Source organism: Eleutherodactylus coqui, chromosome 2, assembly GCF_035609145.1.
Source record: "Eleutherodactylus coqui strain aEleCoq1 chromosome 2, aEleCoq1.hap1, whole genome shotgun sequence".
NCBI classification, from domain to species: domain Eukaryota; kingdom Metazoa; phylum Chordata; class Amphibia; order Anura; family Eleutherodactylidae; genus Eleutherodactylus; species Eleutherodactylus coqui.
This window is the reverse complement of record NC_089838.1, coordinates 127753046-127780036: the sequence shown is the minus strand read 5'-3', so window position 1 is coordinate 127780036 and position 26991 is coordinate 127753046. Positions and strand designations below refer to the sequence as shown.

The 26991-nt window shown below is 44.1% G+C and overlaps 1 protein-coding gene across 1 annotated transcript in view; it reads left to right on the top strand.

Annotated features, from left to right (window-relative positions):
* The window catches only part of LOC136610028 (solute carrier family 23 member 1-like), a 175860-nt gene that overhangs the window by 33339 nt on the left and 115530 nt on the right, over positions 1-26991 (top strand). The window contains exon 7 of the mRNA XM_066589299.1: positions 15619-15775. Coding sequence (XP_066445396.1) covers positions 15619-15775 — 157 coding nt within the window. The remainder of the gene's footprint in view (positions 1-15618; positions 15776-26991) is intronic.

Sequence of the window (26991 nt, the reverse complement as noted above, 5' to 3'; positions counted from 1 at the left end):
AGCAAGAAGACTCCACAGCAGCACCACCACCAATGGCGGGAGGAATCTAACAGAGGTGTGGCATAGTTATTTTCAACCCATCATATCAGGTCCTGCATGGATGTACTCAGACATGGAATTGGCCGCTTTAACTTCTGAGTATCTAAGCTGGACATGTGGCTGGAGTTTGAACAACATGCTTTAGAGGTGTTTGCCTGCTTCACTGCCAGTGTTCTATCAGAATAGGTGCTAAGCACAGCTGGGGGTGTGATAACTGACAGACGCGTCCGTCTTTTCACAGACAATGTGGATCACCTGATGTTTATAAAAATAAACCAAGTATGGACTTCTGCACCTCCATGACAGACTCCACTGATTAGTTAGAATGCTGGCAATTTTAAATTGCATATGACTGAGTATAGATTCATATTAAAGCCCTCGAGGTGCTGTTGCTGCTGATGATAGTAATGGTGGTGTGGCTCTCCTTCTCCTGCTTCAGCCATATTTCTTCCTCCTACGCCCCCATCAATGGAAAATATGTCAATTTGGAAATGCAGAGCTATAGCTCTCATGTTTCTACGAGGAACAGAGTGTGTCCTCAAGGTGCTGTAGCTGGGGCAGTGCTTTTGCTCTTCTTCTCCTGCTTCGGCCATGTTTCCCCCTCCTGATTCCCCAAAACAAAAATTTTCTAAAGCACACGAAACACTTGTAGCTCTACAGCGTTTCCTTGGAGAAGGCCCATGCTTGGGTGTTCTGCTCATCTAGTGCAATTTGTTCTTTGCAAAACTAATAACATTGTTGTCTCCCTTGGTGTGATATTTGGTAGCTCTACTGATTTTCCTTGGAGTAAGAGGAGTAGGAACCCCATACGTGGCTGTTCTACCTTGTAGAATTTGTCCTTTGAAGATTTATAATGATTTTGGTGAAATAGGCCCACTGCCAACACAAACTTATATACTTAATAAAATAAGATTGTTTAAAAAGAAACAACAACAACTGATAATTCCACTAATTGCTAACCACTAATGATTTCAAAAGTTTGGTTGGGTTGCCAAAATGTTGCTAAAAGTTTGTTTCGGTCCATCTTAGTTCGACCTAAACCAGAAGTTCACCAAAACCCCTAAAACAGGTCTATAACACTGTCTAAGAGACATAAAATCCCTGTAGTACACACTTTTATGGCCCATAGTGTTATACAACAGTCTTGAGCAAACTGAATCAGCAGATCCCTGTTTCGGATATAACGTTGTTAAAAGTCCGATTCAGGTTCATGCCAAACGGAACTTTTAGCTTTGTTGACCGACAACAGGGTTCCCTAATATTACTCATATCACACAAACAGGGCATTCAACATATATGAAGAAATTACCTCTTTGATTACTGTAAGAGTTGTTTCTTATTTTATATGGTAATCAGTCTGTTAGTTAAAAATATAATTGATGGATATACATTATTTTTTTCCATTTTGAAGCGCTGTAGGGATGAAAGCAGAGGTTTAAATACATTACATAGGGAAATGGCAGGAACAGTCAACATGGAATAAGTGACTTACAAACTGATACAATAGGAGAGGACCCTACTCATGAAAGAGCTTAGAATCTATATACACCATTGCAGCCATTTTTATTGTGCCAGTGCATCTAAAATGATGGTTTTAATTAAAAATGGAAAAATTCATTTTGAGTCTACAGCTCTATGCAGACCTATGCACCTCACTTCTCAGTCAGAAGTGATCTAATTAATCTCTGATCGCTCCACCCCCTCATTTCCTGGACAATCCATATATCTGGTCAATACAGGGCATGCTGAACTCTATATTGGAAATTATCTGGGTACTTTTAGTATTATTTTTTTTTTTAAGTTCCAGGGTAAGTGAGGCAATGTCTACTTCAAAGCTCTGTCGAAGATAACAGTATACCCTATATTAGAGCTCCTATGCTTAATGAAGACACTGCATACACTGATTGCTGAAGAATGTAAGAAGTAAACCATGACATATAGTAAAATATACGCAAATTTGGGTATGTTCACATAGGTCAAAGCAGTAGAATTAGCTGTAGAAAATCTGCAACATTTAGGGCTCAGTCAGACGACTGCTGTTTTTTGCGCACATATATGTGCAAAAAATCCCGCTCCACGCATGTTAAAAATGCGCGTGACCGAAGCTCCGTGCCCACTGCTTTCATGAATTCAATGAATGAGCTGAGCGTTGCCTCTGATTGGCTGAGCGCTGCGACAAATCACAGGCAGCGCTCAGCTGTCATTCAATGAAGTGCTTCAGAGCAGTCCCAGCATGGAAGAGAGAAGACACGCCGGAGCCTCGACTGTGGTGGAAGATGATGCATATATTGTTTTTATATTTTGCAGCAGCTAGGGATGATTTTCAGGGAAGGGCTTATATTTCAAGCCCTTCCCCAAAAATCACTGCGGGGGTTGCCTGCATCCCATTGCTTTCCATGGGGCCAGCTGCAGTAGTGCCAGCCCCATTGAAAGCAATAGGAGAAGATCCCGATCCACTGCTCCAGCCGTGACAGCGGACTCCTTCATCCCCACTGTACTGTCACAGTGTTCAGTGATGAGGGGACTCTCCACCGGGATATTTTACGCACAGTACAGACCTTGCCATTGAACGCATGTCCTAACTTTTACAGGTGCAAGTATTTTGTGCCTGTAAAAGACGGACATGTGAACACTACATAGGGAACCAATGGTTCCATCAGATGCGCTTCTTTTGTGCACATAGGAGCTTGCGTAATAAACGCTCGTCTGACTTCGCCCTTATAGTACAAGTACTGTGGATGTCCATAAGAAATCGTATTCGCATAATGTGAGTAAATTGCCCTGTCCTAATTTTAATTCACAACATGTCAATTACACTGTGGTTTTTATCACAGATTTCACTTCTTCATATGAGGGTATGTGTGATCTGCACCATTTGGATTCAGTGTGGCTGTTCAGTCGTACCCTTGCTGTAGATTTTCTGCTGCAGAAAATCTATGGAGGAACCACAATTTCTAAACAGACCTTTAAGCCTCCTTCACACAAGCGATTTTGTGCACATTTTTGTATGCAGAAATTCAGCCAAAGGTTTCAATGGTTCACTCACATTGGTCTATTTTCTGCTTGCATTTGTGACGCTGATGACAATACGCAACCTGCTCTATTTTTGCCCGCATTAGCGCACCCAATTCTCTGGTGGTGCGAAAATTCGCACCCATGGGCACAAAATTGCACTCATAACTGTGCAATTTTGCAGTGTTAATTACTATCAACGGCGACTAATTAGGCTGGCCAGCCTACTAAGTAGGCAGGCCTGCCTATTCATTAGACTACTCCGCCTATTAAAACATGGCCGAGCGTGTCCCATGTGCATGTGAACAGTGCTGGCAGTGCAGAATTGGGTACTTACCTGCGCAGGAAAGCACTTAAGAAGACGTGATTGGGCTCCATTCAGAGAGCAATTATGTCACGCTCTTGTGAAGAGTGTCTTAAGCTTTTAAATCTAGATCAATTAAGACTCTGATGTTTGCAATAGCATAACAAATATGTTCATTGAAGTTTAGAATGATTTATCTTTCACGTGCTGTATCATACAGTAGAACATCTGCCCATATTGAGTTTGTTTTCACTACCATCTGGTTCTCCGTATAATTCGGTTTAAAACTTACTCTGAACCTTTGATTTTGGAAGAAAGAAAATGTTTCCTTTAACTGTAGAAGTTTAGAACATATTGGGCCTCATTTATCAAAACTGTCTAACAATAAACTATCTTTGTTGCCCATAGCAAGCAATCACAGCTCGGCTTTTATTTCTGAAACAGCTAAGATAAAATGAAAGCTGTGCTTTGATTGGTTGCAATGGACATCAAAGACAGTTTTACTGTCAGACAATTTTGATAAATGAGGCCAATCATGTATAGTCTGCCAGGTTGTCAACATTGGATAGGACTACAGGATGACTAAACGTACAACATTGTATACAGATTTGACCAACATTCAGTGATTGATTTCTAATGAATTTCCAACAAACTTAACTGTATGTTTGAAACATGCAGCTATTTACATTCGTACATTGGCATGGGTTATCATCTCCGTCTGCCAGGTTGTTCATAAGATTGTTATGCTGAGTAGTGGTAACTTAATGCATTTTCAAACTTTAACTGAGAGAAAAGTGGACTGAACAGCAAAGCTATGTACAATACTATAAAATCAAATCACACAAGGCCAATTTGTAACATATTTAAGACATCCGTAATAGTTACAAATTAAAGCATCACATAAATTGTATAACTACAAGACTGTAACAATAGAGGTGAAGTTATAACCTTGATTGATAGGAAGATAGAACAACAGTACTGCATCAGTAATGTGTGTTATGACAAGAAAAGGCCCGTTTGATAATGGTCAAATAACAAGGAATAGCTAACTATTAATCCATGAGTTTTTATAATCTGTTTCACAAAGAGAATGCAGCAGATAGCAGCAGCATTGAGTGTATCACACCGCTGTTCATGGAATTAGCCGCCTGTGAAAAACGTCACTGGTGCTGATCACATAACTGTCTCTGTTGACCAGAGGAAAGGCAAGGTGGTCAGTCCACAACCACAAATGGCAAAGTGATATACTGAATGTCACTGCTACTGGCTGCATTCTCTTTGTGAGACAGACTATAGTTTACAAACAAACCCTCAGTAATGGAGCAGCATGCTGGGTGCAAAACAAAATTGACCTGATGAAGACCGCAGGCAGCAGTTGAAACATTGTCTTTTATGGAATGAAATGAAGAAACATGTCCTGACTAAGAAGCATTTCCTGAGAAAGTTTGTTTGCACCCTATATGCTGCTCTATTACTGAAGGTTTGCCTGTAAATTATGTTGGATGAAGAGATCACATCCTGTTAGGAGCATGCATCTTAAGCCCTATTGGTGAGTTCGTCCCCAACGTCTATTCCTGGGGTACTGTGGAGTGCTACTGTCTGACTACTAACCTAGAATTATAGAATGGTGGAGTTGGAAGGGACATCCAGGGTCATCGGGTCCAACTCCCTGCTCAGTGCAGGATCACTAAATCATTCCAGACAGATATTTGTCCAGCCTTTGTTTGAACTCTTCCATTGAAGGAAAACTCACCACCTCCTGTGGTAACCTATTCCACTCATTGATCACCCTCACTGTCAGAAAGTTTTTTCTAATATCTAATCTGTGTCTCCTCCCTTTCAGTTTCATCCCATTGCTTCTAGTCTTTCCTTGTGCAAATGAGAATAGGGCTGATCCCTCTGCACTGTGACAGCCCTTCAGATATTTGTAGACAGCTATTAAGTCTCCTCTGCCTTCTTTTTTTGCAAGCTAAACATTCCCAGATCCTTTAACCATCCCTCATAGGACATGATTTGCAGACTGCTCACCATCTTGGTAACTCTTCTCTGAACTTGCTCCAGTTTGTCTATGTCTTTTTTAAAGTAGGGTGCCCAGTACTGGACACAGTATTCCAGAGGAATTCGGACCAAGGAAGAGAAAAGAGGGATAATTACCTCTAGTGATCTGGACTATGCTTCTCTTAATACATCCCAGAATTGTGTTTGCCTTTTTGGCTGCTGCATCACATTGTTGACTCATGTTCAGTCTATGATCTATTAGTATACCCAAGTCTTTTTCACATGTGCTGCTTAGCCCAATTCCTCCCATTCTGCATGTGCTTTCTTCATTTTTCTTGCCCAGATGTAGGACTTTGCATTTCTCCTTGTTAAATACCATTCTATTAGTCGCTGCTCACTGTGCAAGCTTTTCAAGATCTTTTTGAATACTCTTTCTCTTTCCTAGTGTTAGCTATCCCTCCTAGCTTTGTGTTATCGGAAAATTTGATCAGTTTCCCATCAATTCCCTTCTCCAGATCATTTATAAAAATGTTGACCAACATTTGGCCTAGGACAGAGCCTTGTGGTACCCCACTTGATGCATTCTTCCACTTGGATGTGCAGCCATTTATGACCACTCTTTGAGTACAATCACTCAGACAGTTGTGAATCCACCTAACAGTTGCCTTGTCAATCCCATATTTGGTCATTTTTTCAATAAGTATAGTATGAGATACTATGTCAAATGCTTTACTAAGGTCAAGATATACTATATCCACCACATTTCCCTGATCCACCCAGTCGGTGATTCTGTCATAGAAGGAAATTAGATTAGTATGGCATGACTTGTTTGTTACAAGCCCATGCCAGGTTAATTACTCAATTTTCATCCAAGTACTTGCATACATGCTATTTAATAGTTTGTTCAAAGATCTTCCCGGGTATAGAGGTAAGGCTCACAGGCCTCTAGTTTCCTGGATCCACCTTCTTCTCTTTTTTGAAAATAGGGACAACATTTGCCATTTTCCAATCTTCTGGGACTTCCCCTGTTCTCCAGGAATTTTCAAAGATTATGGCAAGTGGTTCAGCAATTACCTCCGCTGCTTCCTTTAGTGTCCTAGGATGTAATTCATCTGGACCTTGAGACTTGAATTCATTTACGTTAGGTAAGTATTCCCTCACCTTCTCTCTGCTTATAGATAGCCCGCAATCTTTCAGTCCCCCAATAGCACAGGGGAGATCAGTTGATGTTCCATCTACTTTCTGAGAGAAAACAGATACAAAATATGAATTCAAAAGTTCGGCCTTCTCAGCATCATTCTTAACCAATTCACCATTTTCATCTTGTAAGCACCCAATAGCATCTTTGAGTTTTCTTTTGCTTTTGACATACCCCCCAAATCCTTTTTTATTGCTTTTGGCCTCTGCTGCAAGCCTTAGCTTTAGCTTTTCTGACACTTGCCCTACAGTTTCTGGAGACCTCATTATATTCTTCTTTAGATATTTCCCTTCTTTCCATTTGATAAACATATTTTTCTTCATTTTTAAAATGTGTGCAAGTTCTGTTTAATCCATCCTGTTTTTTTTTTAATGATTCCTATAATTCCTTCTTTTAGAGATTATTAACGATTGTACTTTGAGAATCTCATTTCACAATATTTCCCAACCTTCTTGGACATTTCTGTCCTTAAGAACATCCAGCCATTGGATTCTTCCTACCCTCTTTCTGAGTTCACTGAAATCTGCCTTTCTGAAATCCAACATTGAGGTCTGGGTTTTCTCAGGTTTTCTTCCCCTTTTTATCCTAAATTCAAGGATAGCACGATCACTACCTCCTAAGGTCCCAGCCACTTTTACTTTCTCAACCATTTCCTCCCTGTTGGTAAGAGTTAGGTCCAAGATAGCAGATCCCCTTGTTTTCTCTTCGACTTTCTGGAAGATAAAGTTGTCAGCAAGAGTGGATAAGAATTTGTTGGATCCACTACTTTTGTCTGAGACAGATTCCCAACAAATGTCCGGATAGTTAAAATCTCCCATGATCACTATGTCATGCTCTTTTGAGAGCTTGGCCATCTGATGTAGAAAGAGGTCATTAATATCTTCTGCTTGTCCAGGTGGCCTATAGTAAATACCTACATTGGTGTCCTTTCTGTTGTTCTCTCCTTGTATTCTTACCCAAACACTTTCTACAGAACTACCATGCTCTGAAGCTTGAATCTCTGTGGAGATGTTTTCCTAACATACAATGCAATACCTCCTCCCCTTTTTTTAGTCCGTTTCTTAAAAATAAGTTGTATCCTTCAAGCCTTGTATTCCAATCATGTGTATCATTCCACCAAGTTTCCGTGATGCCTGTGACATCATATTTCTCTTCCTGTGTTAGGAGCTCGAATTCTCCTTGTTTGTTTCCCATGCTCTGTGCATCTGTGTAAAAACATTTTAGTTAGTGATCTGTGTCTCTTGCTCCTCTACTTTCCTTCTGAATTTTTCGTCTTTGTTCTTTCTTTTCACTTCTAATAATGAGGTTCTCAAATGTGATAATTAGCTGTATATTTTTACCTGGCCTTTCACTTCCCCTCCCATATTGTTCTAGTTTACGTTTGCTGCAGACAGACTATAGTTGTCAGGTCTGTTTGTCACCAAAAAGGAGCTTACCTGTGATAATAAGCTGAATTGTTAAGTGATGCCTAGAAGAGTAAAAACCTGCAGATGATCTGAAGAGAAGATTCAAATTGCGTGGAAACGGCAGCAGATTGGACAATGCTGTTTTATTAGTCATTGATAAACCAACTTTCTCCTTTTATATTTGCTTCATTTATGTTATTTTAGACCCAATGAAATGGCAAATGGTTGCAAAGGTGCACAAACACATTAACCCATTCTTGGCTCTCTTCCAGCAAACTTCATTATGCAGGGCAATTATATGAGGATGTACATACATTTTGGCCTGCATGAGTAGTTACTAGAGATGAGCAAGCACCAAAATGCTCGGGTGCTCGTTGCTCGAGTCAAACTTTTCGCGATGCTCGAGAGCTCGTTTCGAGTAACGAACCCCATTGAAGTCAACGGGCGACTCGAGCATTTTTGTATATGACCGATGCTCCGCATAGATCTTCACTTGTGAAAAACCAGAAAACATCCGAAAGTCATGGAAACACCACAGAAACGGATATGGAAGGGCAGTGGCAGCATGCAGGGCTGCATTTCAGGCTCCCAGGTGTCACTATTAAGCCACAATAGGGGCTAGAGTCTCCCCTCCCCCCTAACAATGTTTACTCCGGATAAACCCTCATTAGCAAGACACACCTTTGCTAAGCACCACACTACCTGCAACCAAGCACAATCACTGCCTGCGGGTCACACCGCTGCCTCTTCTCCTGAGTTACATGCTGCCCAACCCCCCACACAACCCTGCGTCCACAGCGCAAACAAAAGTGTCCCTGCGCAACCTTCAGCTGCCCTCATGCCACAAGCTCGCTTCATAGCCACACCACCCTCATGTCTATTTCTCTGTGCGTCTGCGATAAGGAGGAACCGGAGGCACACACTGCAGAGGGTTGGCAGGGCCAGGCAGCGACCCTCTTCGAAAGGAGACTCAGGTGCCAGCCCAGCACTTCTACACATCTCCACAATGCAGCAATACTCTGTGGGGGAAGTATGTGAGCGGGCCCTGGGTCAGGCTTGGTCCCAGCCTCCATCTTGTGTGACCCAAGGTGCTGCGAGTGACATAGCAATGGGGAATCCATGTGTCTACACACTACTCATTGTGTTTGAGTGTCGGATACCTCATTGACAATGCAAGGGGAAAGTTATCTGCGCTCTGCACTCTACTCAAATCAGTCAGTGTCTTTGTGCCTGACAGGTCAAACACCACTATGGGAAGTCTGTGTGCACCCACAGCATGGGTGGGTCCAAGGAATTTAAAGACAGTACACATAAAGATATCAAGTGCCCAAACAAGGCAGACTTTCATTGCGCCGAGGCCTCTGCACAAACCCACAGCAATCGTGGGCATAGAGCGGACTCCGATGCTAGCACAGCTGTGAACATCTCCTTAATGCAGTAACGCTCCTCTTGCTTCTCCCAAAGCAGTGCCCCAGATAGCTGTGGTAGCGCGAGACAAAATACATGCTGGCCTCGTCCCACAATCCATGCCCTAGTCAGTCAGTGTTTTTTTTAGTGCCAGGCAGGTAAAACACCACAATGGGAAGTCTGTGTGCACCCACAGCATGGGTGTGTCCAAGGAACCCAAAGACAGGACACATAAAGAAATCAGAGTGCCCCAACATGGCAGACTGTCACTGCGCTGAGGACATAGGCCTCTGCACAAACCCTCAGCAATCGCGGCCATAGAGCAGACTCAGATGCTAGCTCAGCTGTGAACGTATCATTAGCGCTGTATCGCTCCTCTTGTTTGTCCCAAACGAGTTTCTCTGATAACTGTGGTAACACGAGAGAAAACACATGATGCTCATTGCTGATCCCCTGATCCCAAGCAGGAGGAGGAGGTGGCCTTACAAGGCCAAGAAACCATGACCAGGACCCGCTGTAGCCTGTGTGGGAAGTATGTGAGCGAGCCCTTGGTCAGGCTCGGTCCCAGCAAACACCTTGTGTGACCCAAGGTGCCGCGACTGACATAGCAATGGGAAAATCCATGTGCCAATACACTATTCATTCTGTGTAGGTGTCGGATAGCTCAATCGACACCGCAAGGGGAAAGCCATATGCACTCTGCCCCCTACCCAAGTCAGTCAGTGACTTTGTGCCAGACAGGTCAAACACCGCCATGGGAAGTCTGTGTGCACCCACAGCATAGGTGGGTCCTAGGCAACCCCAGAAATGAACCATGAAGAAATCAGAGTGCCTAAACATGGCAGACTTTCACTGCGCCAAGGACATAGGCCTCTGCCCAAATCCTCAGCAATCGCGGGCATAGAGTGGACTCCGATGCTAGTACACCTGTGAAGGTTTCATTAAATCAGTTACGTTTTCTTTCACCACTCCAAAGACTGGATTAGCCAGGAAAAAGTTCCACAGGCCCCACCTGGTGCAGTTGCAGTTCCCTCGGGACATAGGCCTCGACCCACACCCTCAGCAATCGCGGGCATGAAGCGGACTTTGATGCTAGCGCAGCTGTGAATGTCTCATTAGCGCTGTATCGCTCCTCTTGTTTGTCCCAAATGAGTTTCTCTGATAACTGTGGTAACACGAGAGAAAATACATGATGCCCAGTGCTGATGCCCTGATCCCAAGCAGGAGGAGGAGGTGGCCTTACAAGGCCAAAAAACCATGACCAGGACCCACTGTAGCCTGTGTGGGAAGTATGTGAGCGGGCCCTTGGTCAGGCTCGGTACCAGCAAACACACTGTGTGACCCAAGGTGCCGCGCGTTACATAGCAATGGGCAATCCCCTCACACTATTCATTCTGTGTTGGTCTCGGATTGCTCAATCGACACCGCAAGAGGAAAGCCATCTGCACTCTGCCCCCTACCCAAGTCAGTCAGTGACTTTGTGCCAGACAGGTAAATCACCGCCATGGGAAGTCTGTGTGCACCAACAGCATAGGTGGGTCCTAGGCAACCCAAGAAATGAACCATAAAGAAATCAGAGTGCCCAAACATGGCAGACTTTCACTGCAACGAGGACATAGGCCTCTGCACAAATCCTCAGCAATCGCGGGCATAGAGCGGACTCCGATCCTAGCGCAGCTGTGAACGTCTCAGTAGCGCTGTATCACTCCTCTTGTTTGTCCCAAACGAGTTTCTCTGATAACTGTGGTAACACGACAGAAAATACATATTGGCCTCGGCCCACAATTCATGCCCTAGTCAGTGAGGGTTTTTGGGCCAGATAGGTAAAACACCGCGATGGGAAGTCTGTGTGCACCCATAGTATAAACAGACTCCTGTAACATTCCAATAGAAAAGGTTTAAGCAGGCCCCAGTAACATTTCGGTAGCAGTAGTATAGGCAGACCCCAGTACCATTTCTGGAGTAGAAGTATAGACAGACTCCTGCAACATTTCTGTAGCAGAAGTATAGGCAGACCCCTGTAACATTTCGGTAGCAGGAGTATAGGCATACCCCTGTAACATTTTTGTAGATGAAGTATAGGCAGACCCCTCTAACATTTTTGTAGCAGCAGTATAGGCAGACCCCTGTAACATTTACATGGCAGAAGTATAGGCATACCCCTGTAACATTTTTGTAGCAGCAGTAAAGGCAGACCCCTGTAACATTTTTGTCGCAGCAGTATAGGCAGCCCCCTGTAACATTTTTGTAGCAGCAGTATAGGCAGACTCCTGTAACATTTACATGGCAGAAGCATAGGCAGACTCCAGTAACATTTTTGTAGCAGAAGTATAGGCAGACCCCTGTAACATTTATGTGGCAGAAGTATAGGCAGACCCCTGTAACATTTATGCAGCAGCAGTATAGGCAGACCACTGTACCATTTATGTAGCAGCAGTATAGGCAGACCCCTGTAACATTTATGTGGCAGAAGTATAGGCAGACCCCTGTAACATTTTTGTAGCAGCAGTATAGGCAGACCCCTGTAACATTTACGTGGCAGAAGTATAGGCAGACCCCTGTAACATTTACGTGGCAGAAGTATAGGCAGACCCCTGTAACATTTACGTGGCAGAAGTATAGGCAGACCCCTGTAACATTAATGTGGCAGTAGTATAGGCAGGCAGACCCCAGTAAAATTTCTGTAGCAAGAGTATAGGCCAACCTCTGAAACATTGGGGTACCATGAGTGTAGTCGAAGGCCAGAAAAATTAGTTGGATAAGAGTGTAGGCATGGGCCAGAAAAATTAGTGTACCAAGAGTACAAGTGTACCTCTGAAAAATTTATCAACCGAGAGGGCAGGTGAAACCCATTAATATTTTTTGAAAGATACAGCTCGCTGTTGCTTAATTTGTAACAGAGCCTGGAGGCAGCCCTGTTGAAAAAATTGGTTCATGTTAAAGTATCAATACTTTTGAAACTTTGAAAATTTGTAAATAAATTGTTAGATGAACCTTTTGGGCCGCAGAAAAATTGGCAGTTCAGCGTGATGACATGTTGTTTCTGGAGGAGGAGTAGCAGGAGGAGGACTAATATCAGAGACAGATTGCCAAAGCTAAATGCCCCATTTTCCCGGTGATAGAGAAGAGTGCTTTTATCTGCAGTTGGAGCCAAAAGAATCTTTAGGTTCCGCTGCTCTCCACCGGTGGAGAAGAGAAGTCTGGGGAAATCCAGGCTTTGTTCATCTTTATGAGTGTAAGGATGTCGGCACTGGCAGTTGACAGGCGGGTACGCTTATCCGTGATGATTCCCCCAGCTGCACTAAACACCCTCTCTGACAAGACGCTAGCGGCAGGGCAAGCCAGCACCTCCAGGGCATACAGCGCAAGTTTGTGCCACGTGTCCAGCTTTGACACCCAATAGTTGTATGGAGCAGAGGCATCACGGAGGACGGTGGTACGATTGGCTATGTACTCCCTCACCATCTTTTTACAGTGCTCCCTCCGACTCAGCCTTGACTGGGAAGTGGTGACGCAGTCTTGCTGGGGAGCCATAAAGCTGGCAAAGGCCTTGGAGAGTGTTCCCCTGCCTGCGCTGTACATGCTGCCTGATCTCCACGCCTCCCCTGCTACTTGGCCCTCGGAACAGCTAGCACTGTCAGATGGGAAGTTTAGCATCACTTTTTTCACCAGGGCCCTGTGGTATTGCATCACTCTCGTACCTTTTTCCTCTTTGGGAATGAGAGTGGAAAGGTTCTCCTTGTACCGTGGGTCGAGAAGGGTGTACACCCATTAATCCGTGTTGGCCAGAATGCATCTAATGCGAGGGTCACGAGAAAGGCAGCCTAACATGAAGTCAGCCATGTGTGCCAGGGTGCCAGTACGCAAGACATGGCTGTCCTCGCTAGGAAGATGACTTTCAGGATACTCCTCCTCCTCCACAGCCCATACACGCTGAACAGATGAGAGGCAAGCAGCATGGGTACCCTCTGCAGTGTGCCCAGCTGTCTCTTCCCCCTCCTCCTGCTCCTCCCCCTCCTCCTCCTTCTCAAAAACATGCTGAGATATAGACATGAGGGGGGTCTGGCTATCAAGCGACATACTGTCATCCCCCGTCTCCTGTTCCAACCACAAAGCGTCGGCCTTTATGCCTTGCAGCGAACTTCTCAGCAGGCATAGCAGCAGGATGGTAACGCTAATGATTGCAGCATCACCGCTCACCATCTGGGTAGACTCCTCAAAGTTTCCGAGGACCTGGCAGATGTCTGCCATCCAGGCCCACTCCTCGGTAAAGAATTGAGGAGGCTGACTCCCACTACGCCGCCCATGTTGGAGTTGGTATTCCACTATTGCTCTACGCTGCTCATAGAGCCTGGCCAACATGGGCAGCATCGAATTCCACCGTGTGGGCACGTCGCACAGCAGTTGGTGCTCTGGCTGATTAAACCGATGTTGCAGGGTCCTCAGGGTGGCAGCGTCCGCGGTGTACTTGCGGAAATGTGCGCAGACGACGCACACCTTGCCAAGCAGGTCAGATAAGTGCGGGTAGTTTTTCAGAAACCGCTGAACCACTAGATTAAAGACGTGGGCCAGGCATGGCTCGTGTGTGAGGCTGCCAAGCTGCAGAGCCGCCACCAGGTTACGGTCGTTGTCACACACGACCATGCCAGGTTTGAGGCTCAGCGGCCAAAGCCAGAGGTCGGTCTGCTCTGTGAGACCCTGCAACAGTTCGGGGGCCATGTGCCTCTTGTCACGTAGGCTGAGTAGTTTCAGCACGGCCTGCTGACGCTTGCCCACCACTGTGCTGCCATGACACACCGACTGCTGGTGACGTGCTGCTCACATTTCTTAAATGAGAGGTAGAGGTTGCGTAGGAGGAGGAGGAGGGGGAGGGTTTAGAGGAGGTGGCATAGACCGCTGCAGATACCAGAACCGAGGAAGGACCCGCTATTCTGGGTGTGGGTAGGACATGTGCTGTCCCAGGCTCTGACTCGGTCCCAGCCTCCACCAAATTCACCCAATGTGCCCTGCGTTGGTGAGGGCACGATTGATGTTGTGGGAGACGTGCTGGTGTAGGGCTGGGACGGCACATAGGGAAAAATTGATGCACTATCTGCAGCAGATGTCAGATAACTATTACAGTTGACACTGCTGTAATGGACGGAATCATAGAAATCTGATCCCAGGTGTTCAACCATATAAGTAATTCGACAGAGGGAGCTCTTTCTATAACGCTATTGGTTCCCCACAGCATGATCACAAGAAGTCGATGGGCTACCATGACAGCCAGGGAACCAAAAAGGGTCCCCCAGTGTGCCATGTGTGTATGCCTATTAATAGCTCGCTTGCCAGTTTTACAGAGACAGGCAAAATGCACTGAAATACAAGACTATTGCAATGTATTTTATCAGAGGGTCAATTCCCCTAGTGGATATAAGAAAAGTGTTTTAAAATTCTAAATAGAGTATTCAGAAATATTAAAAGATCCAAAAAAAAATTTAAAAAAACTTGTGGCTCTTTAAACAGTCATAAAAAAGCGAACAGCTCAAAATAAATGCATCCTGAGGGTGACTACCCACTACAGTTTTTTTTCACTGCGAAATTCGCAGCGTTTTTTTTTTCCTGCAGGGGTCTATGGGACTTGTAATGTTAAAATCGCGATCGTGCAAAATCGCGATTTTGCGGTAAATTGCGATTTTGCACGATCGCGATTTTAACATTACAAGTCCCATAGACCCCTGCAGAAAAAAAAACGCTGCGAATTTCGCAGTGAAAAAAAACTGTAGTGGGTAGTCACCCTTAAGGAATTCATGGTTTATAAGACCTCTGCCTTGTATCATTAGCAATTTACACAGAAAGTGTATTAGAAAACTGTATAATCTTTGAATTACAAACTTTATTTACAAAAGCCAGACAACACTCTTAGGGCGGTTTCACCTTGCCGCTACAGAGTGTAGTTATGCATGAAGGAGGTTTTTCTTTTTTCCTATTATGTTCGCACAGCAGGAGAAAAATGTGTTTGTCTGTTTAAGCCCTTAAGTACATACTGAAATATACTGATACTCCATATGAATAAAATAATAAAATACAGTATTCTGCATATTTCTACTGACGCTCTTGATGAAATAAGCGGATAACACTGAATCCTATTATAGTGCTTTTTTCTTTACATATGTGGGCTGTATTTATCAGATTTACGTTACTTGTAAACATATAAAAATGTATCATTTTCACATAAGGACTAAATTTAAACCTTTGCTCTTTACTCTTTGAAGGTATTATTGGGGATGTGTTTATCCTGGCTGATTTGTTTCATTCTAACATACTACAATGTGTTACCAAGCAACCCAGCAAGTTATGGATTTGCTGCTCGGACTGATATTAACACAGATGCAATTGATAATTCTCCATGGTTTCATGTGCCATACCCAGGTATGTTAGAAACTTTATTCATGCGTTTACTAAAAAAATGTGTTTTAAAAATAGCAACAATAATGAATCTCTACTAGAGATGAGCGAGCGTACTCGCTAAGGACAAATACTCGAGCGAGTAGTGCCTTTTGCGAGTACCTGCCCGCCCGTCTCTAAAGATTCGGGTGCCGGCGGGGGGGCGGGGAGCTGCGGGGGAGAGCGGGGAGGAACAGGGGGAAATCTCTCTCTCTCTCCCCCCTCCTCCCCCCCCCCCCCCCGCTCCTCTCTGCTCACTCCCGCAACTCACCGCTCTCCCCTGCCGGCACCTGAATCTTTAGAGACGAGCGGGCAGGTACTCGCAGAAGGCACTACTCGCTCGAGTATTTGCCCTTAGCAAGTACGCTCGCTCATCTCTAATCTCTATCTATTATTATAAAAAGCAACATTTGTTTGACTGTTCGTTTATAACCCAAGAACCACTTGTCCGTTTTCCATGCAGTTTTTTTTAACCTGTAGCTAAAATAGGTTTTGCTTGACCAATATCTTATTGCAATATTTATGTGCAAGAGTAGTCCAAAAATCAGTGTTTTCAATGACAACATGTTGTCCTCTCAATATCGAAGTTCTGACGTGATTTAAATGCTATATTTTAAGCTTTGTTTTGCTTAACCCCTTAATTACCACCTTATTTTGTGCCTTAGGAATCAAGCAATATTTATAGTTGCATTGCAAGACCCATAACTTATTGACATAGCTGGATAAGGACTATTTTCGTGGGACAAATAGTATTTTTTAATAGCACCAGTCTGGGGCACATATAACATATTGTATAACTTTTATTACATCTTTTTTTTGGGGGGCGGTGGGAAATGAACTCCCCAACCCCCACCCCATCCCACCAGTAATTCGCCATTGTTTTTTGAGGTTTTGTTTTCACAGCATTCAACAATCGATAAAAATAACATGATAACTTTCTTATCTGGATTAGTAGAATTACTGCAATGCCAAGTTTTATAGATGGTCTTTTTTTACTGCTTTAGCACAAAGAAACCATGTTTTTACATATGTTTTTAAGGAAAAACAATTGAAGCTTCAACACCACAATCTAAGACTTATAGCATTTTTATTTTCCCAGCAATTGGGCTTTGTGAAAGCTTGTTTTTTTTGGCCAGAGATGTTGCAGTTGTACCAGTTTGAGTTAAATGTAACTATTGCGTTATTTGGGAGCCAAAAGAAGGAAAAATAGCAATTCTGGTATTACTTTTTAAAATTATTCTTATGGTGTTCACCAAGTGCAATAAATAACATGTTTTCATTGTTTGGGTCCTTACAAATGCAGTTATACCTATTATGTGCTTCTTTTTAAAAGAAATTTGGTATGTTATCCATTTCAAAAGGGGGTTTGGGGGAAAAATACATATTTTTTTAACTGGATTTTTTAAAATGAAACTTTACTGAAATTTTTGACACTATTTTTTAGTTACTCAAGAGGACTCGAAGATGTAATTGTTTATTCTACAATATCTATGATATCAGCCTATTAAGATACCTTTTCGCGGGGTGATTATCGCCCGAATTCTTGCTGGAAGCAGCAAATCTTGGCAATAATCATCCCACCAACAGGGCACTGAGCAAGAAATCTCTCACTTGTTGGAGTCACTTGGTTTTTAGCAGAACTAAAAACCAGGCAACTATTAGGCTATGTAAACAGGAGCTACTCAATGTATGAGCCACTCCTGTTTACTGTGAATGGAGGCGGGACAATCTCCGCCACTCCGCTTCCTTTCACTTGAATGACTATCACAGCCAAGGACCCGACCTGCTCCTGCTTGATTGCCGGAGCAGAAGCAGAAGTTTTAATTCCGTGCCATATTTTTACTATTGGCCTGGATTAAAGACCAGGACCAATCCCAGTAAATTTACTTGGTCCTTAAGGGGTCAGAAATCATAAATCCACACAAATTACGCAACAGCAACCCCCTACAAGTTGGTAGTCTGCAAAACAATCCAATAGAAGCAACTACTTTTACTATCTATGGAATCAGAGAATTCCAATCATCTCTTCAGATATTTCCTTCCAAATTAGCAATTGCGATTGCCAGTAGAGTTTTGTTTTGCAATGACTATTAAAGTGCAGGGAAAAGCATTGAGGGTGGCAGGAATGGATTTGCATACTCCATGGTTTTCACACGATGGGACATGCTCATGGAAAGCTCTAAAAGTAGTCTTTGGATGTCAAATGGTAATGTAAAAAATGTGGTGTATAGAAAAACTGAATAATGCAACGAAAACTGTGAGCTCAGCTGCTTTTCATTAAATTCAACTTTAACAAGGGCAGAGCCACGGGCACAGCTAGTAGGCTATAAAGAGAAACGAATGGGGGTACAATGAAAGACACATAGAATGCTCTTCAGTCTTTTAATGAAACATCTGCTGCATTGTGTGAAGTAAAAAATGTAATATTTCAGTTGGCATTGAATGAAAAGAATAATTTTAAGTGCACATGGAGGAAAACATCCCAAAACAAAAACTGTTAGGTGCTTCATACCTGCAACAATTATTAGGAAATATCCATATCTGCTTTGCTCATCCATGATGCCATGTTCTTAGCAGAGCAGTATATGACATTCTACCTGACTGGAGTATTAGAGTTAAAGTATTATGTTTTGGCGGAAGTTAGCAATCACAAAGGAAAAAAGATAGATGATGTATGCCCATAAAAATCATCTATTGCTGAAAAAGGCAAACTAAAACATACCTTTGATAAATCACTAAAACCTAATTAACACACAAGAGGTAAATATGGAGAGGCACCAAACTGTATATAAAACTAAATATATAAGATGTCTGGTAAAATGGCACAATAAGTTGCTCTGGTTCCTGTAGGGATCATGGGATAACATACACCAAAATAAGGATACAAATATAAACCAAACACTGACTGTAGCATACCCTGCCAATCAACCTATACCTAGGCAAAAGAGTTGCCCCGAGAGGAACCTGTCCCTTATATACCCTTGAATGCCCTACAGAGGGATAATCCTTACATCATTAATGATGCCTATTTAAAGGCAAGCCGAGAATTGGTGTCAAATAGATGACATTTATCTTTGCTTGTATAGTTAAAGGGGTTGTCCCGCGCCGAAACGGTTTTTTTTTTTTTCAATAGCCCCCCGTTCGATAGTACTTACCCGAATCCCCGCGCTCCGGTGACTTCTTACTTACCTTGCGAAGATGGCCGCCGGGATCTTCACCCTCGGTGGACCGCAGGTCTTCTGTGCGGTCCATTGCCGATTCCAGCCTCCTGATTGGCTGGAATCGGCACACGTGACAGGGCGGAGCTACGAGGAGCCGCTCTCTGGCACGAGCGGCCCCATTCAGAAGACAGAAGACAGGACTGCGCAAGCGCGTCTAATCGGGTGATTAGACGCTGAAGATTAGACGGCACCATGGAGACGGGGACGCCAGCAACGGAGCAGGTAAGTGAATAACTTCTGTATGGCTCATAATTAATGCACAATGTACATTACAAAGTGCATTAATATGGCCATACAGAAGTGTATAACCCCACTTTGTTTCGCGGGACAACCCCTTTAATATCACAGATATTGCACAATGCCTACCCGCCTACTTAGGGCATATTCAGTAAAGATTTAATACTGATAAGTGACCTATTATCTTATTAGCTGGGCATTTCTGCTAGACAAAATATTACATTCTGTTGAAAAATGCTCTAAAAGCTATAATGTAGATATAGCCATTCCCATTTCTCATATACATAGAAGATAGCTTTCAACGCTCACAGACCGCTCGCATGATGTTTAAATAAGACATCTACTTCTAAGCAGCATTGACTTTAGTCTCTCCAACTTTTTGGAAGGAGAAGTTTTGTTCTTAGTGAGATCTTTTAATGGCATTTCACATAGCAAACTGGATATTTTGCTGTGAGCCATCTGGTTAAAAGGCATCTGTCCACTCATGGTTGTCTTTAGTTATATATGGCACTGTGCCTGCCTGTGAATCACACATCACGGACATGCGCAGCATGATTTTATTTTTTAATTCCCCGCTCTGTTTAGAGCCAGGATGCATATGGAAATGCTGCCTATATGGATACATTGTGTATGGACAGCATATCATATGAAGCCCATACAAGGGTTGCTAATGATACACAGAGAACTAGAGTATGCTATGACTTATTTCTCTTGCGTATAGATGCGCAGTGTCTGCACGCAGGTTTGCATGGAACAATGAAAGTCCATTGACTTTCATTGCCTCCATTCAACATGTATCAGGCATGCATGCAACGCACGCATAATACGTGGGGAAAACATTGACTACAATGGGGGTCCATTCAATTTCTGGAGAGCAGATGGCATTTCGCTGGAATTTATGGTACAAAATAGCACTGCTTGCAGCACCATTTTATACTGTTTTCTAGCAGAAATCAGTAACAGAGGTTGTGAATGCAAATAAGAAATATGGAAAAATACCTCTACAGCACCATCTATTGAATAGCAGCATTCCTTTAAATCAAAGTGACTTTATAACAAGTCTAATCAATGATTGGGAATAGGATTTGCATAAATTTCGCAGAGGAGCTAGCATGGCTTTATAAGTCACCTTAAACTTCATTTAGGCGTCCCAACACCCCTTTTGGGTGCTTTCCTTGAGAAGAGACTGTATAATCCCCTGACCCACTCACCCCCTAGGTGTCTCCACACCCTTTTTGGGGTGCTCTCCTTAAGGAGACACAACACTGCTCTGGACCCAGAGGTTATGAATGAACCCTAGAAGACCCAGCGATGCAGTTGACATTTATGGACAGGCTATGGAGAAAGATGGGTGGTGTTAAGTTGAACTTTTGTACAAGAGCCTATGTGATTTTAGCTACCCTTCCCAACTTAACACGACAGTGAAGAGGCGATCTTAAAGCGCTCTCACGCAGCTTTTAGTGATTGGAATTTTTCTTAGCCAATGACAATAGTGATTTCACAGTCTTGCTGGTCTTGTGAGTATGCTTTTAGTTGCAAGTCTTCATTTTCATGCTGTAGTCTATAATAGATTCAGACAAACTACTGCCGAATCTAAAATGGTTTCCCCTTTTGCAGACTGCAGAAAATTAAAGTGCAGCACAACTCCCTTAAAAGTTAGGTTACTATCACGAAAAAGAGCGAAATCTGCAATAATTGATATGCATTCACATAGTGAACAATGTAGATTTTGGCTGCATTTGTTTATTCTACCTTTTATGCTAATTACTACGGCTTATGTTTGGTTGACGCATGAAAGTTTAATTTGCTTATCTAAATGTGGTATCAATTCTGGAGAATGTAGCAGAAGTGACATCCGCAGAAGCTCACATAGTTCACACGGTAGCTTGCTTAGTGCTCACATTCAGTTTTCCTTTTCCTTCAGCAGCTGCTTTTAAAATAAAACAGACTGACTTTTTAAGATTTGCTTCAGGGAAAGCAGCATTCCAACCAACCATTATACATCCTTAATCCTTTCCTTGTATGGTTCTTGCTAATAGAGATCAGAGTGCTTTTCAGTTAGGTTAGTGCAGTGATGTTAGCAACATGTGCACTAACACAGAAAATGACTAAAATAAGGTTCCCCTCCTAAAATATAGATCACTAAAAGGAGGTTTTGTTACATCTTTCTCCTCACTGAATTTAATTATATTTGTTATTGCTTGATTTAGTAACCTTTTGATGTGTTTAAAGCCAAGTCACCATGTGTTTTGTATGAAAGATCTGTTTGCTTATTGGGGACATAAGGACTAACACCACACTCATCTGTATGAAATACGAAAGCATAAGAACATGTTGGAATTATTTCTCTAGCTGATAAATGCAAATCCCACATAAATATTGGTGAAATATGTGTAGATAATATAATGCAATTATAGATAGTAACATGAATCATACATCAAAAAGAATAGCATACAAAATCAATCAATCATTCAATGGCATATGTAAGGAAGCATTCAACTTTTATATCCATGGGTCACTAAATAGTGTATTATCTGTACATAAATGGGTTTTCCTACAACAAAGCCTGTAGAGGTTCTCCTAGAAGAAATCTGATTGGTAGGTTTACGACTGCTGAAATCCTCAATGATCCCAAGAACACGGGTGCTCAGTCCTCATTCCTGGTTGGAATAGCCCAGCTATGCACAGCTGCTCTCAATAAAAAAAGAATCAAAGAGAGACATAGAAAAGGCCAAGCTGTCTCAGCACTTTTCATAACTCCTACTGATTTCAATGGCAAGAAAAGAATTCTTCTTTACACCCAGAAATGGATGTCTTGACAAATTTTGTCCTTAGTACAATATCATCCGAGAAAAATATTGATTTCTACCTGAAATCCCTGGTCCTAGAGAAATTATGTCTACACCAACCTGCCATGTTGAATGAATGTAACCTTTCTTCCTCATGGAATGAAGTTGAAGACTTATTACTAGAAGAATAATTGTTTCATTATTTGTAGAGGTCTCAAAGGTAGGGACGATGCTTGGCAAAAGCAAAGGAAAATGATATAAGCAGAAGGAAAAGTTTTAAGGGGAAGGAATCTAAGCCTGGACATCAACAAAAGGTCTCCATCTCAAAAAAACAAAAAAGTATAACTAATGGCAAATGCAATTGTGATACCAGAAAAGAGACCTTCTTGTCTTGGCTTATTAGTAGCTCTAGAGATACACTTTAGGAACTGCTCCTGAATGAAAATAAATCCTAGGAAGGTTGACATGCTGGGATATGTGACCTCACTAGTACTAAGGCTCAGGGTATTATCAAAACTTTGTATGAAATCTCTGTAGAAATTTCATTAGATAGGCAAAACGTAGAGTAGATAGAACTTGAGAAACCTGTCTTCAAGAGTAGCAGTTCATCTGGAATGGCTTAAGGTATCAATTATTGACTCTGAAAGCCCTCTGGCAAGGATTAAGGACCTATCAACATTCACATTGTCAAATTGAATTTGATTAATATTGTTCATTTCCCTGAGTTACTAGATTCTGCTCACAGGGGAGGTTTCCATATTTTCCTTTACTCATCTGAAGAAGCTGAGAGAACCAGGCTCACTTTACTCAAGAAGGAATATCATAAAAGATATCATATCCCCAACATTATTTTGTTTCTCTTACTGAGAACATCAACATTTTATTACAGTATAAAAGATCTTCTCACTACATATTTTTTGAAATGTTGAAAATCTATTTACATGCATCACATTTGTAACAAAAGCTTCCGAAATGATGGCATTCATCTGAATGGGGCTTGCAGAAATCCATGTGCTTGACACCCAACTAAACAATCGCAATCAGAGGAATGGAGATAATGTTCAGTTGCAGAAATTTCTGGAAAAATTATTCCAATTTTATGACACCTATTATTACTAGAGATGAGCGAGCACCAAAATGCTCGGGTGCTCGTTACTCGAGACGAACTTTTCGCGATGCTCGAGGGTTCGTTTCGAATAACGAACCCCATTGAAGTCAATGGGCGACCCGAGCATTTTTGTATATCGCCGATGCTCGCTAAGGTTTTCATTTGTGAAAATCGTGGCAATTCAAGAAAGTGATGGGAACGACACAGCAACGGATAGGGCAGGCGAGGGGCTACATGTTGGGCTGCATCTCAAGTTCACAGGTCCCACTATTAAACCACAATAGCGGCAAGAGTGGGCCCCCCCCTCCCAACAACTTTTACTTCTGAAAAGCCCTCATTAGCAATGCATACCTTAGCTAAGCACCACACTACCTCCAACAAAGCACAATCACTGCCTGCATGACACTCCGCTGCCACTTCTCCTGGGTTACATGCTGCCCAACCCCCCCTGCACGACCCAGTGTCCACAGCGCACACCAAACTGTCCCTGCGCAGCCTTCAGCTGCCCTCATGCCACGCCACACTCATGTCTATTTATAAGTGCGTCTGCCAGAGGAACCGCAGGCACACACTGCAGAGGGTTGGCACGGCAAGGCAGCGACCCTCTTTAAAAGGGGCGGGCCGGTAGTCCACAATGCTGTACAGAAGCAATGAGAAATCCAATCCTGTGCCACCTCCATCTGGAGCTCCACACGTGGGCATAGCAATGGGGAACCTATGTGCCACACACTATTCATTCTGTCAAGGTGTCTGCATGCTCCAGTCAGACCGCGTTTTTTTAATAAATAGTCACAGGCATGTACAACTCCGCAATGGGAATTCCGTGTGCACCCACAGCATGGGTGGCTCCCTGGAACCCACCCGCTGTACATAAATGTATCCCATTGCAGTGCCCTGGACAGCAGAGCTAGCGTCAGATGAAATGCAGGTGGGCTTCGGCCCACACTGCATGCCCCAGTCAGACTGGGGTTCTTTAGAAGTGGACACATGTAGTTACAACTCCCTGTGGACCCACAGCATGGGTGGCTCCCTGGAACCCACCGGCGGTACATAAAAATATCCCATTGCATTGCCCATCACAGCTGAGGTAATAATGTCATGTTTAATGCAGGTGGGCTTCAGCCCACACTGCATGCCCCAGTCAGACTGGGGTTCTTTAGAAGTGGACACATGTAGTTACAACTCCCTGTGGACCCACAGCATGGGTGGGTGCCAGGAAGCCACCGGCGGTACATAAATATATCCCATTGCATTGCCCATCACAGCTGAGGTAATAATGTCATGTTTAATGCAGGTGGGCTTCGGCCCACACTGCATGCCCCAGTCAGACAGGGGTTCTTTAGAAGTGGACACATGTAGTTACAACTCCCTGTGGACCCACAGCATGGGTAGGTGCCAGGAAGCCACCGGCGGTACATAAATATATCCCATTGCATTGCCCATCACAGCTGAGGTAATAATGTCATGTTTAATGCAGGTGGGCTTCGGCCCACACTGCATGCCCCAGTCAGACTGGGGTACTTTAGAAGTGGACACATGTAGTTACAACTCCCTGTGGACCCACAGCATGGGTGGCTCCCTGGAACCCACCGGCGGTACATAAAAATATCCCATTGCATTGCCCAACACAGCGGATGTAACGTCAGCTGTAATGCAGGTGGGCTAAAAATTAATTTGATTACACTGTAGGCGAGGGCCCCAAAAATTGCTGTATCAACAGTACTAATGTACATCAGAAAAATTGGCCATGGCCAACCAAGAGGGCAGGTGAAACCCATTAATCGCTTTGGTTAATGTGGCTTAATTGGTAACTAGGCCAGGAGGCAGCCCAGTTAAAATAAAAATTGGTGGAGGTGAAAGTTTCAACGCTTTAATGAGCATTGAAACGTATAAAAATTGTTTAGAAAAATTATATGACCAAGCCTTGTGGGCCTAAGAAAAATTGCCTGTTCGGCGTGATTATGTGAGGTTTCAGGAGGAGGAGCAGGAGGAGGAGGAGGAATATTATACACAGATTGATGAAGCGAAAAGGTCCCCGTTTTTGATGGGGATACAGAACGAAGCTTCCATCCGCGGGTGCAGCCTACCTATTGCTTAGGTATCGCTGCTGTCCGCTGATGGAGAAGAGAAGTCTGGGGAAATCCAGGCTTTGTTCATCTTGATGAGTGTAAGCCTGTCGGCACTGTCGGTTGACAGGCGGGTACGCTTATCTGTGATGATTCCCCCAGCCGCACTAAACACCCTCTCTGACAAGACGCTAGCCACAGGACAAGCAAGCACCTCCAGGGCATACAGCGCGAGTTCAGGCCATGTGTCCAGCTTCGACACCCAGTAGTTGTAGGGGGCAGAGGCGTCACGGAGGACGGTCGTGCGATCGGCTATGTACTCCCTCACCATCCTTTTACAGTGCTCCCGCCGACTCAGCCTTGACTGGGGAGCGGTGACACAGTCTTGCTGGGGAGCCATAAAGCTGTCAAGGGCCTTAAAGAATGTTGCCCTGCCTGTGCTGTACATGCTGCCTGATCTCCGCGCCTCCCCTGCTACCTGGCCCTCGGAACTGCGCCTTCGGCCAATAGCGCTGTCGTATGGGAATTTTACCATCAGTTTGTCCGCCAGGGTCCTGTGGTATAGCAACACTCTCGAACCCCTTTCCTCTTCGGGTATGAGATTGGAAAGGTTCTCCTTAAACCGTGGGTCGAGCAGTGTGTACACCCAGTAATCCGTAGTGGCCAGAATGCGTGTAACGCGAGGGTCACGAGAAAGGCATCCTAACATGAAGTCAGCCATGTGTGCCAGGGTACCTGTACGCAACACATCCTGTCCTCACTAGGAAGATCACTTTCAGGATCCTCCACCTCCTCCTCCTCCTCCTCCTCCTCAGGCCATACACGCTGAAAGGATGACAGGCCAGCAGCATGTGTACCCTCACCAGTGGGCCAAGCTGTCTCTTCCCCCTCCTCCTCATCTTCCTCCTCCTCCTCCTCCTCACCGCGCTGAGATATAGACAGGAGGGTGCTCTGACTATCCAGCGACATACCGTCTGTTTCCGAGTGCAAAGCGTCTGCCTTTATGCTTTGCAGGGAACTTCTCAAGAGGCATAGCAGAGGAATGGTGACGCTAATGATTGCAGCATCGCCGCTCACCACCTGGGTAGACTCCTCAAAGTTTCGAAGGACCTGGCAGATGTCTGCCAACCAGGCCCACTCTTCTGAAAATAATTGAGGAGGCTGACTCCCACTGCGCCTCCCATGTTGGAGTTGGTAATCCACTATAGCTCTACGCTGCTCATAGAGCCTGGCCAACATGTGGAGCGTAGAGTTCCACCGTATGGGCACGTCGCACAGCAGTCGGTGCACTGGCAGACTAAACCGATGTTGCAGGGTGCGCAGGGTGGCAGCGTCCGTGTGGGACTTGCGGAAATGTGCGCAGAGCCGGCGCACCTTTCCGAGCAGGTCTGACAAGCGAGGGTAGCTTTTCAAAAAAAGCGCTGAACCACCAAATTAAAGACGTGGGCCAGGCATGGCACGTGCATGAGGCTGCCGAGCTGCAGAGCCGCTACCAGGTTACGGCCGTTGTCACACACGACCATGCCCGGTTGGAGGCTCAGCGGCGCAAGCCAGCGTTCGGTCTGCTCTGTCAGACCCTGCAGCAGTTCGTGGGCCGTGTGCCTCTTATCTCCTAAGCTGAGTAGTTTCAGCACGGCCTGCTGACGCTTGCCCACCGCTGTGCTGCCACGACGCGCGACACCAACTGCTGGCGACGTGCTGCTGCTGACACATCTTGATTGCGAGACAGAGGTTGCGTTGGAGGAGGAGGAGGGTGGTTTAGTGGAGGAAGCATACACCG